At 38.9% G+C, this 14,293-nt stretch overlaps 2 protein-coding genes across 3 annotated transcripts in view; one reads left to right on the top strand and one right to left on the bottom strand.

Moving 5' to 3' along the window:
- The window catches only part of NDUFB5 (NADH:ubiquinone oxidoreductase subunit B5), a 59,649-nt gene extending 53,914 nt beyond the window's left edge, over positions 1 to 5,735 (bottom strand). Inside the window, exon 1 of the mRNA XM_077161136.1 lies at positions 5,515 to 5,735. Within this exon, the coding sequence (XP_077017251.1) occupies positions 5,515 to 5,638 (124 nt within the window). The 5' untranslated portion in view covers positions 5,639 to 5,735. The remainder of the gene's footprint in view (positions 1 to 5,514) is intronic.
- Positions 5,736 to 5,786: 51 nt separating this feature from the next.
- The window catches only part of MRPL47 (mitochondrial ribosomal protein L47), a 61,879-nt gene continuing 53,372 nt past the window's right edge, over positions 5,787 to 14,293 (top strand). For both annotated transcript variants that reach the window (XM_077161135.1, XM_077161134.1), the window contains exons 1-3: positions 5,787 to 5,930; positions 13,282 to 13,433; positions 13,929 to 13,989. In XM_077161135.1, coding sequence (XP_077017250.1) covers positions 5,833 to 5,930; positions 13,282 to 13,433; positions 13,929 to 13,989 — 311 coding nt within the window. In that variant the 5' untranslated portion in view covers positions 5,787 to 5,832. The remainder of the gene's footprint in view (positions 5,931 to 13,281; positions 13,434 to 13,928; positions 13,990 to 14,293) is intronic.

Below are 14,293 nucleotides of genomic sequence, written 5' to 3'. Positions count from 1 at the left end.
CAGGAATGACCCTTTTTGCATCTATGATTTGGATGTTCACAGCTTTTCTTGGTAGGCTTAGTTCAATCTTGGAAACAGGGTTGCTAAAGGTCTGGCAGTAGCTCTTAGCCTTCCCTTTCCTAGGTAGTTATGCTGTGCATTTTTTACTGATGTACCATGTTTGATTTGTCTCTGATATCTTAAAAATTTGGAGTTTTTCTGAGAAATGGAGCAGTAATACAGCATCAACTTATTAAACTACATTTTAAGCCTTTAAAAAAAAAAGTGGCAGCAGTCATTGTTTATAAACTCTCCCAGACAGGGACAGAGGCGGAAGAGATTAAAACACACAGCACTTCCTCAGGGCTGTGGGGGACAATAAGCTAAAGGGCTGCATTTGCTGGATAAGCCAGGAAAGCTCAGCTTTGGAAGTTGAGGGAGAAGACCTTGGTTCTCTCCCTGATCCCCTTCTCAGGACATTTTGGAGCCAGTCTGAGTTCACCTCATTGATGCCTGGTCCTGTGATGGCTGGGAAAGACTAACTTGGAAAAATCTTCCGCAGGGTGAACCTTCTCCCAGAATTTGCACTCCATGCAAAAGCAGTGTGAGACAGTCAAAGGAATGCACAACAACTATATATAGACGTGGACAGTCTGGGACAAAGGCCTGCCACCTTCAAATATCTGGGAGAGGGAGGTCTATCTCCTGGGAAGCAGAGAGGACAACTAAATTCCTATAAATGGGGGAACTTTAAAACAGTAGCAAAAGCCCAGAACAAAACAGAGGCCGAGAAAGACAGGAAAACCCTGCTTACTGCATTTACCTTGGGCAGATCTTCCTTGAGAGCAGAACTGAAACTCAAGAAAAGCTCTCTCTTACCACTGCCTGGTTACAAAACCAAGAAACAGAAATCACAGGGAGTAAATCCCATAGTTATCATTTCAAATGTTAAAATGTACAATGTGCAACCAAAGAGTACAAGACAAAGAAACAGGAAATGATGGCCCATCAAAAGGAAGAGGATAAAGATGCAGAAGAAGGTCAGAATGTGGCCATATCAAGCAAAGCCTTTAAAAAAATGATCTAAAAAATGCTAAAGGAGATGAAGGAAAGTATGGAGAAAGAACTAAAGGGTATCAGGAAAATAATGAATGATCAACATGAGAAGCTTAGTAAAGAAACAGAAATTAAAAAAATAAAAAGAACCAAACAGAACTACTGGAGTTGACAATCACCGCAATGATAGAAATGAAAAATGCCCAGGAGGGTTTCAAGGGCAGACTGAGGCTGGCAGAAGAAAGAATCAGTGAATTTGAAGACCAGACTCTTGAAATGAGACAGGATGAGGAAAAGAAAGGAAAAAGAAATATTAAAAGCAAAAATAACTTAAGATAGCTATGGGACACCATCAAGAACATCAATATATGCATTATAAGAGTCCCAGAAGGAGAATAAAGGAGAAGGAATATTCAAAGAATTAATGGCAGAGAACTTCCCAAACTTAGCAAAAGATGTGAATATTACCTCCAAAAAGGTCAGAGAACAACAAACAGGATAAACATGAACAAAAAATACACCCTGTCATATACTGATTATATAATCAAATACAAAGGATAAGGAGAGAGTTCTGAAAGCTGCAGGGGAAATGCAACATGTTACATATATTAGAGTCCCAATTAGACTGAGTGCTGATTTCTCATTAGAAACCATGGGGGTGAGAAGGCAGTGGGTTGTAACTACCAGCTAAGAATTTTATATCTGGTAAGATTCCCTTTCAAAAATGATGGAGAGATTAAGACATCTCAAATAAACAAAAGCTGAGGGAATTTGTCACCACTAGACTTGCCCTATAAGCAATGCTAAAGGAAGTTCTTCAGACTGAAAGGACATTAGACAATGGTTCAAAGCAGCATAAAGAAATAAAGACCTGTGGTAAAAGTTACCATTTGAGATATTATAAATGCCAGTATTATTGTATTGATTGTTTGGTATGTGACTCCCCTATGTGATGATACTGTGAACCACTGACTGTACACCATGTATGGACTGTCTGCGTGTGAAGTTGTGTCAATAAAAATATTAAATAAAAAAAAGAAAAAGAAACTTTGGCCTCTTATTCAGCCCCTACTCTCTTCCAATTTGGTCCTAACATCCCAGTTTTAGCCTTTTCTCAATACCTATGTATCCCAAGAACCTCATAACCAAACATACCACAAAACTCATCCTTTTTTCTTTATTTCAATTGATAAAACTATTCCATAATCCAGTGTACATGCCATACCTACCATATCTGAATTGACTCCGGGCTTAGTTTTCCAACTGCTAAAACAAATACCATATGATAGATTGGCTTAAACAATGAGAATTTATTGGCTCAGTTATGACACTAGGAGAAATCCAAAATCAAGGCATCAGCAAAGTGATGCTTTCTTCTTAAAGACTGTGTTGTTCTGAGGTTGACTGCTAGCAAATCTTTGTCACATGGCGAAACATTTGGTGGTGTCGCCTCCTTTCTCTTCCAGGTTCAGTTGACTTCCAGCTTCTGGGTACTCTCCATGGCATCTCCCTCTTTGTCCAATTTCCTTTTGCTTATAAGGACTTCAGCTATATTAGATTAAGGCCCACCCTCATTTAGTTTGGGTACACCTTAACTAATAACATCTTCAAGGATATTATTTACAAATGGGTTCATACCCACAGGACCAGCGGTTGAGACCTGAACCTATCTTTTGGGGGCACATAGTTCAATTTCCAACAATTCCATAACACTTTGTTTATATATCCATATTAATACTTGTGTTAGTTTGCAAGCTGCCAGAATGTGATACACCAGAGCTGGAGAGGCTTTTAAAAAAGAGAATTTAATAAGTTACAAGTTTACAGTTCTAAGTCTATGGAAATGTCCAAATTAAGGCACCAACAAGAGGTTACCTTAATTCAAGGAATGCCAATGGGTCAGGAACACCTCTATCAGCTGGGAAGGCATGCTAATTCCTTACTCCTAGGCTCCAATACCTTCAGCCTCTGTTCACGTCAGCATTCCTCACATTGCTTCTCCAGAGCTGGCTTTCATCTCTTGGCTTCCCTTGGCTCTCTCCAGGTTCTGGCTTGCTTGACATTTCATGGCAATGTCTGCTGGGCTCCAAGCATCTCCAAATATCCATGTCTCTGTTCTCCATGTGTCGGCTCTGCTCTGAAGTTTCTGCTGGCTCTGAGCTTCTGTTGCTTCTGTCGTTTCCTGATTATCACCAAAATGTTTTCTCTTTTAAAGGATTCCAATAATCTAATCAAGACCCACCTAGAATAGGCAGAATCACATCCATATCCAATAGAAAGATTACACCCACAATTGGGCATTTCGCATCTCCATGGAGATAATCTAATCGAACTTTCCACCCTGCAATATTGGATCAAGATTAGAAGAAATGGCTGCCTCAACAAGACTGAATCAAGATTAAAACATGGCTTTTCTCGGGCACATAATACTTTCAAACCAGCACAATATTCTCTGTTGGTTTTTCTTTTAAAACCATAATTTGCACATATCAGTGTTCTGCATTAAATTGGAGCTCCTTTAAGCTGAAGGGAGAACTTATGCTGATTTTAGGAATCTCTTGATATTTGACATTTAATAAATAATTTAATTAAACAGAGAATATCTTTATCTGCTTATTTTCTGAGAAAGGTTCTCACCAAGGGTGAATAAAGATAGTATCACAGCAATAGACGTTTTAAAGAGGTGTGGCCACAGGGTCCTCCAGAAGGCTAATAGCAGGTGCTGTAAACCTTTTCCACTTTACAGGTTACAGATTATAATTATTAATCTCTTTTTTTATAGATGAAGAAAGGCAGGTTCCAGAAGTTATTAACCAAATCCCTCCCACTTAATTTTCAACATGTGATGACCAGTTACAATGCCATTAAGTTCTGGAGCCAGGATTTGAACCTAGGCAGTTATCTTCAAAGAAAACAAAGTAAGACAGCCAAGATCCTCTACTCCACTGGAGCTACATTCTATTAGGGGCAGGCAAACAATAGTATAATTGATTAAAACCTTTCATCCCATAGTGACAGCTAAGGCATCATATGCAAAATAGGTTTGAAAGCAAACACACACAGTTGAAACAGTAACCCTCAGTATAAATAGCTATTAGAGAGTTTCCTGCTCCCAGTAGCAAGGGCTTAGTACCTGTCAGTGATCTCTATAAAACTACAACAATGGGGACAAGTGTAGAAAGAGGAACTGGGAGTGAAATTTTGCCTTAGTGTATATCCAGTTACATCTGATTATAAATACTAGGGGGGAGTGGTGGGGGGTTGTAATCAGAAACAGCTTACAAAGGGATTCTATCAAAAAATATTAGTACAGGTAGTTTGTAACATGTTGGACTTCCTCCTGGAAATTCGTTGAATACCACTAACCGTTTTCATCATTTTTCCAACAAACGCCTATGTACTGCTTCATCATGTGAAACGTGAAATGGAATTATTCAAACTAAATTATAAGAACAGATGAGATGTAAGATAGAAAGAGATGTTTTTGAGGTTGGGCAGGGCTTTTGGACTTTAAGGGTAAAAAAATTCCTCTCTACCTACTAGCATCACATAAAGTAAATAGCTTACAGCATATCTTTGATCAAAAGGATTAAATTAATTCCTTTAAAGTCCTAGAAGGTGTCTGGCACATTGTAAATGCTCAATAAATTTGTTGGTCTTATATTATTACTAAATTTACTACAGCAGTGCATTATTTTTGTAATAATTGAGTCTCAGTTTCCCCATCTGTAAAATGTCGCTAAGAACCCTGTACCAACTTTGCAGTTTTTATCAGAATAAGATACACTTTGAATATAAGGTGTTTGATGCAGCATTATTATAATTATCCCGTATTCACGCAACCATAGTCTCCGGGAGACTCCAAACGGCCCTTCCAGAGACACACTGTGGCCTTTCATTCATAAAAAGTCACTAAACTCTGTATTTCTGAACTGCCGTGATATAAAACGAATACAAGCCAGGATGGAACAGGATGACTTATTCATTTTCTTCTGGTTTGAACAGAAATTAAAATCAAAACATTTCCGTGGCTCCCTAAAATGATAACAGGCTCTACAGTATTGAGCCTACCGGCTAAGTTGGCTCTGGCATTTGGCAGCACGGCTCCTCAGCAATTTCATTTCCCATCTTGTGGGACTAGTATTTGGTGCAGGTGGAACGTTAAACAAAAACAACTGGTGTCTGAACGTTGCGGGTCTCAGTTCTGTACCTTTCTACCCTTAGCGTCACCTGCAAATTAGCCCCAATCGGGATGATAATGGCACTTTACAAGTGCTCATTAATAATTAAAGTGTGACCGATCCGATCACGTCAGGAAAACCTTTAATCTGCTCATCAGTCCCTTCTAGGTCTCTGCTATCAAGACACAAGCCGCAATTTCTCCCGGCTCCCTCCGCACCCCAGCAAGGTCACCTGGAGATTCCTCCATCTCTCACCCTTTACCCCCTGAGCGCGCTTCCTCCCAAGGCCAGCACCCACCGACAGTCTTTGGAAAAGCACGTGTGAGGAAGCCGCCAAATCCGAGCCGGGTGCCGAGGCAGCGGCCAGACAGAGCTGCCACCGCAGTGACCGAAGCCCGCAGCAACAAGCTCATGGCGGCCATAACTAATCCGGGCAGTCCTAGAGGAGAGGGTAGTGGGAGCCGAAAGGGCCAATTCACTAGTGAAGGCGAAAGCCGACAGTGACCATGTTTAGTGAAGGCAAAGAGCGTCTTCCTGTTTTGTCCGGCCTATCGGCGTGAGACCCGGAAGTGACGCCACGCTGGCGGAAACCCAATCCGCTTCAGTTTGCGAGAAGATGGCTGTGGCTCGTTTGTTGGTGGTTTACCGAGTGGTCTCAGCCTCCCTGAAGGCTTCCAGCGCCGCAGTAAATTCTCAGACCCTTGCTAGCCCGGGGTAAGTGGTGTTTGGAGTTGGCTTGTCCACCTCGCCGGCTCTGGGCCTTCTTTGGTTGTCGAGATAGTGAGAACAGCTTAGGGACGCAGAGACCGCCTGGATGGCTGAGCCCGAACCCACCTCCGTGAGGAGTAAGTGACCTTGGAGAAGTCACCCACCGCTGACTTTTCCGTACCTTCCTCAGACATTTTCTTGCTGCTTTCTGTGGACCAGACAGAACGTAGGGTTTGCAAAATGCCCAGTATTTGTTTAATTAAACCGACGATCCAAAAGCGTGATCACGTTGGTCTGGGTGAGAACAGTCAGACTTTGCTATGGATCTAAAAGATTTGTTGGGTTGGATAGATTAAAAAAAAGAAGGGCCCTTTGTATTTCTAGAATCTGTCACAAAGTAATTGTGCAGTAAATGTTCAATGAATAGCTGAAAATAACCAAATGAATGGAAAGCCGCCCTCCAGGTGTGAGAAAGTAACATCGTACACATGGTATTCATTATTTCGATGTGGAAAAACATTTTTTTTCTGGACACACCGTTGTTTTTTACTGTAGGGTGTATGCTTTCGTTCTTTTTATTGGCGTTTGTCAGCAACGAGTAGAATATGTCAGGTTTTTGTTTTTTTAAGGAGCAATGCATCTGTTCTTGAATGCACAATTACTGAATATTATGTACTACTACTGACACTAATCTCTAAGATAAGCAATTTTTTTTTTCGTTTTGCAGACTCAGAGGTTGTAATTTGATCAAAGTTGGCAAACCTGGATCGATCACTGGTTTCTTACACCTCATTATCCTTCTTCCTTAAAAAATAACTTTAACCTTTTAAAAAGTTATCAGTATAAATTCATATTTAATCTCTTCATTTGCAGACCATTTGGAAAATGTGGTTGGACATTTTAAAGAAAAATTTAAAGTCATCTGTAATTCCACCACTCAGAAAAACAGATTTCCTTTCATTCCTTTTAACTTTGCATGTATATACATATATATGCATTTTTGTGTTCTACCATTGTTTGCCCAGTATTTTATTTTAAAAGATTTCAAACTGATACTGCAAGCATGGATCTTTACATAGAAGGGCCTACCTAACATGGTGCTACAAAGAAGAAACGTGTCTCGGTGTGACGGTGATTTATTGCAAGTACACATTGCGAAGAACTGGCGGAATCTTCCCAAAACCAGTTCAGTGGGGATGTGAGTTAAGATTTTTATAGGTAAAGGAAAGGGGTTGAGTCAAAAGCTAAATGTCCACAAGATTCACTTGTCAGGTCACTGAAGATGTTGATCTTTGTGAGGAGGGCCTTAGCTATTTCTCAATCCTGTGGTGTCTTGCTCTAGCATCAGTGATTAGATTAGATATTAAATGTGCAAGCTCTTATGTACAGGGTCCTCATGACTCTCTTAGTTGATCCTCAGTAATATCATACTTTTGCCTTTTGAGGACTAAGTCACTGATTCACTGGGCCACAGGGTTTTTTTGATGCTGTTTCGTTTTCTTATTCCTGTAAGCAGAACTGGAAAGATCTGATAACGTCCTGGAAACGAATTGCAAAGATAGATTCCTAAGCTCAGCTAGGATAAGCATATTCTCCAGCTGTCAAAACCATAGAAATTAAAAAAAAAAAAAAAAACCCACAAAAATATTCCAATTGTAATGTAAAAATTAACTGAATGCTCTATACCTAGATAATTCAATCAATAACATTTTGTCACATTTTCTTTATCCATTTATATTTATGATTTTTTTTTCTGATCTATTCGAGGCAGGTCACAGTTGCAGACATCATGATGCTTCAGCTTACATCTGCAAGAACAAGGTCATTCTCTTAAGATAATGATCATGTCCAGGGAATTGACTATGAATACAGAACTGCACTACTAATGCATTTCTCGTACACAAGTGTAATATTAATTACACTTTTACTCTGTGTATAGGATATAATCCAAATCAAATGTCCGTAATTGTCCCTTTTTTTCTTTTTGATTCAGGATGTAATCAAGGATCATTTACTGCATTTAGTTGTCATGCCTTTTTGGAGTCCTTTAATCTAGAATGGTTCTTTCTTCTCTTTCTTGACATTGATATCTTTTTAAAGATCATTCTTTACAGAATATCCCTCCTTTTGAATTTGCCTGACTATTTCCTCATGATTAGATTCATGTTAAATATTTTTGGCAGGAATGTAACATGTGTGATGAACTTGTTTATTTTGTTTTAAATCAGTATGCCAGGTCATTATGGTCTCTAAAAATAGGATTGCTTAATTAGCGCTTCATAATGTGGATGCACTATTATTTATTTAAATATTCCTCAGTTGTTGGCACATTTATGTTATAATCAGTCTTTTAATATCACAAATAATGCTTTAATAGACATCATAATTTATAAATTCCCATCATGATAATAACTGTAATTGAAATGTCTAGATGTGGAATTACTGGGTTAAAGGAAGTCACGTTTTTAGCCCTTGGTACATGTTGCAAAATTAACCTTCAGAATGTTTCTACCTACTCTACTGGCAGTGTATGAAGGACCTGAAAATGTTAAAGTGTAATTATGTAAATACCTTTTTTAAAAAATTTTTTATTAATTAAAAAAAAATTACAAGAAACACAAACATTCCCAACACATACACTCAGCAATTCACGATATCATCACATAGTTGCATATTCATCATCATGATCATTTCCCAGAACGTTTGCATCAATTCAGAAAAAGAAATAAAAAGATACCAGAAAAATAAAGCAAAAACAGAAAAAAAAATTTTACAGGCCATACCCCTTACTGATCCCTTTCATTGATCACTAGCATTTCAAACTAAATTTATTTTAACATTTGTTCCCCCTATTATTTTTATTCCATATGTTCTACTCATCTTTTGACAAGGTAGGTAAAAGGAGCATCAGACACAAGGTTTTCCCAATCACACAGTCACATTATGAAAGCTATATCATTATACAATCATCATCAAGAAACATGGCTACTGGAACACAGCTCTACATTTTCAGGCAGTTCCCTCCAGCCTCTCTATTACATCTTGGATAACAAGGTGATATCTACTTAATGCGTAAGAATAACCTCCAGGATAACCTCTCGACTCTGTTTGGAATCTCTCAGCAGATTCCAAATGAGACACTTTGCCTCATTTCACTTGTCTCCCTTTTGGTATAGAAGGTTTTCTCAATCCCTTGATGCTGAGTCTCAGCTCATTCTAGAGTTTTTCTCAATCCCTTGATGCTGGGATTTCTGTCCCACATTGTCAGGAAGATCCACACCCCTGGTATTCATGTCCCACGTAGACAGAGGGAGGGTGGTGAGTTTGCCTGCTGTGTTGGCTGGAGAGAGAGGCCACATCTGAGCAACAAAAGAGGTTCTCTTGGGGGTGACTCTTAAGCTTAATTTTAAGTAGGCTTGACCTATCCCCCGTGGGGTCAAGTTCCATATGAACAAACCCCAAGACTGGGGGCTCAGGCTATAACCCCGGCTGCCCACACTGCTTGTGAGAATATCAAGAATTCAACTTGGGGAAGTTGAGTTTTCCCCCATTCTCACCATTCCCTGAAGGGGACTTTGCAAATACTTTTCCACTGACTGATCAAATCACTCGGCTTCGTCAGGGCATCACCTGGACAAACCAACAAAATCTCATGTCCTATACAAAGTTCCATGTACTGAAGGTGTTCAACCAACTATCAGCATAAGTTATATTAGGAGAAACACTAGTCAAAGTATAAATATGTACCAAATAAACATTTTTTGCTTTGGTCTCACACATAAGTTGAAATTTTAAAATACTAGGTACCATCTATTTTCAGCACACTGCAGTAATGACATTCTTTTGTTCTTCCTCATGCAAAAACATTTTTTAGATTTGTACATTTAGTCACTATCATTATACACTCTAGGTATTCCTAGATTATACCATCTCAATCTTTATCGTCTATCTTTCTTTGTGATTTCATTTATAGAAGGGATTCATTGATAGAGGGAGACTCCCTCTGTCATTCTCATATGCAGCTTCATTCAGTGTTTTAGCATAATTGTATTACAGTTAGGTAATATTGTGCTGTCCATTTCTGAGTTTTTATGTTCAGTCCTGTTGCACAATCTGTATCCCTTCAACTCCAATTACACAATATCTTACCCTGTTTCTCTCTCCTGATGGTCTCTGTTACCAACGAAATGTTCCAAATTTATTCACTAATGTCAGTTCATATCAGTGAGACCATACAGTATTTGTCCTTTTGTTTCTAGCTGATCACACTCAGCATAATATCCTTAAGGTCCATTTTTGTTGTTACGTACTTCATAATTTTATTCTGTCTTACAGCTGCATAATATTCCATCTATGTAAATGCTGCAGTTTGTTTAGCCAACCGTCTGTTGATGGACATTTTGGCTGCTTCCATCTCTTGGTAATTGTAAATAATGCTGCTATAAACATTGGTGTGTAAATGTCCATTTGTGTCCTTGCCCTCACGTCCTTTGAGTAGAGTCAGCATATAAATGGGTCCTGTTTTTTAATCCATTCTGCCAGAATCTGTCTTTTGATTTGAGAGTTTAATCCATTAACATTCAATGTTATTACTGCATGGGTAGTACTTTCTTCTACTGTTTTGCCTTCTAGATTTTATATGTCATATCTAATTTTCCTTCTTTTTTACCTTTACTCATAGTCTTCCTTTCTACACTCTTCTCCACACCTCTCTCTACTTTCTTCGTATCTGTCTCTAGTGTTCCCTTTAGTATTTCTTACAGAGCTGGTCTCTTGGTCACAAATTCTCTCAGTGATTTTTTGTCTGAAAATGTTTTAATTTCTCCCTCATTTTTGACGAACAATTTTGCTGGATATAGAATTCTAAGTTGGCAGTTTTTCTCTTTTAATACTTTAAATATATCATCCCACTGTCTTCTTGCCTCCATGGTTTCTGCTGAGAGATCTGTGCATAGTCTTATTGGGCTTCCCTTGTCTGTGATGGATTGCTTTTCTCTTGCTGCTTTCAAGATTCTCTCTTTCTCTTTGACCTCTGACATTCTGATTAGTAAATGTCTTGGAGTATGTTTATTTGGATCTATTCTCTTTGGGGTACGCTGCACTTCTTGGATCTGTAATCTTAATTCTTTCATAAGAGTTGGGAAATTTTCAATGATAATTTCCTCCATTAGTTTCTCTCCTCCTGTATTAGTTAGGGTTTTCTAGAGAAACAGAATGAACAGGGAACACTTGTAGATATAAAATTTATACAAGTGTTTCACGTGACCGCAGGAACGCAGAGTTCAAAGCCGACGACTCCGATGGATGGTCTGGATGAACTCCACAGGAGAGGCTCACCAGCCGAAACAGGAATGGAACCTGTCTCCTCTGAGTCCTCCTTAAAAAGCTTCCCGTGATTAGATTTAGCATCACTAATTGTAGAAGACACTCCCCTTTGACTGATTACAAATGGAATCAGCTGTGGATGCAGCTGACGTGATCATGACCTAATCCTATGAAATGTCCTCATTGCAACAGACAGGCCACCACTTGCCCAATCAGATAAACAGGTACCACAACTTGGCCAAGTTGACACATGTCCCTAACCATGACACCTCCTTTCCCTTCTCTCCTTCTGGGATACCCACAACATGTATATTTGTGTGCTTCGTATTGTCTTTTAATTCCCTGAGTCCCTGCTCATATTTTTCCATTTTTTTCCTTGTATTTTCTTTTTCATGCCTGATTTCAAATGTTCTGTCCTCCAGTTCACTAATCCTACATTCTGTCTCTCAAAATCTACCATTGTAGGTTTCCTTTTTCATCTCTTCTACCTTGCCTTTCATTCCCATAAGTTCTGTGATTTGTTTTTTCAGACTTTCAGTTTCTTCTTTTTTGTTCATTCCTTGCCTTCTTTATATCCTTCCTCAATTCATTGATTTGGTTTTTGATGAGGTTTTTTCCATGTCTGTTCGTATATTCTGAATGAATTGTTTCAGCTCCTGTATGTAATTTGAATTGTTGGTTTGTTCCTTTGACTGGGCCATATCTTCAATTTTCTAGTGTGATTTGTTATTTTTTGCTGGTGTCTAGGCATTTAATAACCTTAATTGGTTTATTCTGGAGATTGCTTTCACTTCTTTTACCTAGGGTTTTCTTGCTGAATGAATTTGTTGTCTATCTGTTCTTTGACATTCAGTTTATCTGGACTTCTAGCTTAAGTTTTGTTTAACAGAGGAGAATTTTTCAGTTGTTTTCTTGTTTCTTGCCCTGCTTGTATGGTGCCTTTCCCCCCTACCCTTAGAAGGGTCTACTTAGATATTATAGACCCCAGCCAGATTTTCCCAGACCAAACTGGCCTCCTATCAGGAGGAAAGAGTCACCTGTGTTGGTTTTCCCTGAGGATGAGACCCAGCAGGTTGAAAGACTTTCTGTGAAGTCTCTGGACTCTGTTTTTCTTATCCTGCCCAGTATGTGGCGCTTGTCTGCCTGCAGGTCCCACCAGCATAAGATGATGCGGTACCTTGATCTGTGGCGGACTCTCCCTGCTGGGGGCATGGTGGAGACAGAGGAGAGGTTGTAGGCTGGTTTTAATGGCTTCAAAATACCAAGACTTGGGGTCTGAATTCCTTGAGGGAGGGATTCCACCTGAGTTGGGCTTCACCCCTCCCCTGGGGAAGGCACAGGCTCCAGACAGTCCCCCAAAAGAGCTCATTTCTGCCTATGCCTGGGGTAGTTACAGCCTGAGAAGTCCTGCCACTATATCCAAAGGCAGTCAAGGCTTTGTAGAAACACAGCCACAAAAACCTCTGTTTCCTTCTTTTTTATCCCCTTTTTCCGTCAGCCCTGCCCCCTTGGCACTGGGGCAAAAACTAGCAACCTCCACTTTGACCAGGTTCACCTGAGCTGGGGGCCTATTTTTAGTAGTCAGAATTTGTTAATTAATCCCACAATTAGCATTTAATTGTGCTCAGCCCCTGCTGCTGGTAAAGGGGCTTTCCCCTTTACCTTTCCCCTCTGGGAAGCAGCCTGTGCGGGAGGGGCGCCAGCCCCCGCAGCTTGGGGAACTTACAGTTCTGGGGGGGCTCGCAGCTGGTCCAGACTGGGATACGCTGTGTGTCCGGTCACTGACGTGGCCCCAGTGCTGTTCCGTACTGTTTCTGGTTATTTAGTAGCTCTGGAGGACGAACTAAAATGCGTACATTGTTAAGCCGCCATCTTGACCCGGAACTAAATACTTTTTATAAACCATTTTAAAAGTTTTTTTTCTTGTTCAGGAATCCCAAGTAGCTTTTTAGCATTGTAAATGAGAAAATTATTCAGTTCATTGCGTATAAAACCTAGATATAAAAATTTAATGTCTTCTTTGTGTGTTCAGTTGCAGGTTTGCTCTTAGTTTGTTGCCTAAGGTTACACCAAGTGCCACATCTTTTCAACAGTGTAGATTACTTCATACCACGTTGTCAAGGAAAGGTCTAGAAGAATTTTTTGATGACCCAAAGAACTGGGGGGAAGAAAAAGTAAAATCTGGTGAGATATATGATTTGGTCAATATTAGATATATTATGGAACCCTCTGTCATTCTGGAATTATTTAGGTGTTTCCTTTTTCTGATTTCTTTTGTGAACGTCTACTGAAGAAAGTAAAAAGGACAATATAATAGAGATAATGTTCTTTCCAATTAAGTTTTAGTAGAAGAGTGCATTGAAATTATTAACTAAAATGAAGTTTGGAGGTTGGTTTTAGTTTTCATTTTTTTAGAGATGATGAAAGATTTTTATATCTGTTTTGACATTAGACTATGAAAATATATACTCATGGTGGTATTTTTTCAGTGCTGTTAGTTACTTTACTAATGTTTTCATATGTTATCTAATTTAATCCTCAGAAACTTTTGAAGTTGTTAGCTATCATTATATGTATCACAGATAATGAAACTGAGGTTTAGAGAAGTTAAGGAATAATTTGCTAAAGAGCTCATAGGTAGAAACATTATTACATGTAATGAATTTATCATTTTAATAGGTGCTTCATGGACCTGTCAGCAATTAAGGAACAAAAGTAACGAAGATTTACATAAACTTTGGTAAGTACACATAAATGTTTGAAGTAAAATGACTTTTTGTATTGCATATGATATAATATATATATACACTCAGATACATACCCATATATATGCTATATACACTAAAAATTTTGAAAATATGGCATGTTAGATTCCATTAAGATAAATGTTTCAGATTTCTTAAATAGTTGGGTGTGTAGAAATTTTCCTACAGGTTCTACCAGTCATGGTAGCACCTTTATATTAGCAATTTCAGTGAAACTAACTAGTAAGATGAATTGGGGAAAATAGTCACACTCAGACCTCCTTCCTTTTCGTTACCTTT

The sequence above is a fragment of the Tamandua tetradactyla genome, chromosome 5, assembly GCF_023851605.1.
Source record: "Tamandua tetradactyla isolate mTamTet1 chromosome 5, mTamTet1.pri, whole genome shotgun sequence".
Classification (NCBI taxonomy): Eukaryota; Metazoa; Chordata; class Mammalia; order Pilosa; family Myrmecophagidae; genus Tamandua; species Tamandua tetradactyla.
The sequence above is the reverse complement of the archived record's forward strand: the minus strand, read 5'-3'. Positions and strand labels throughout refer to the sequence as shown.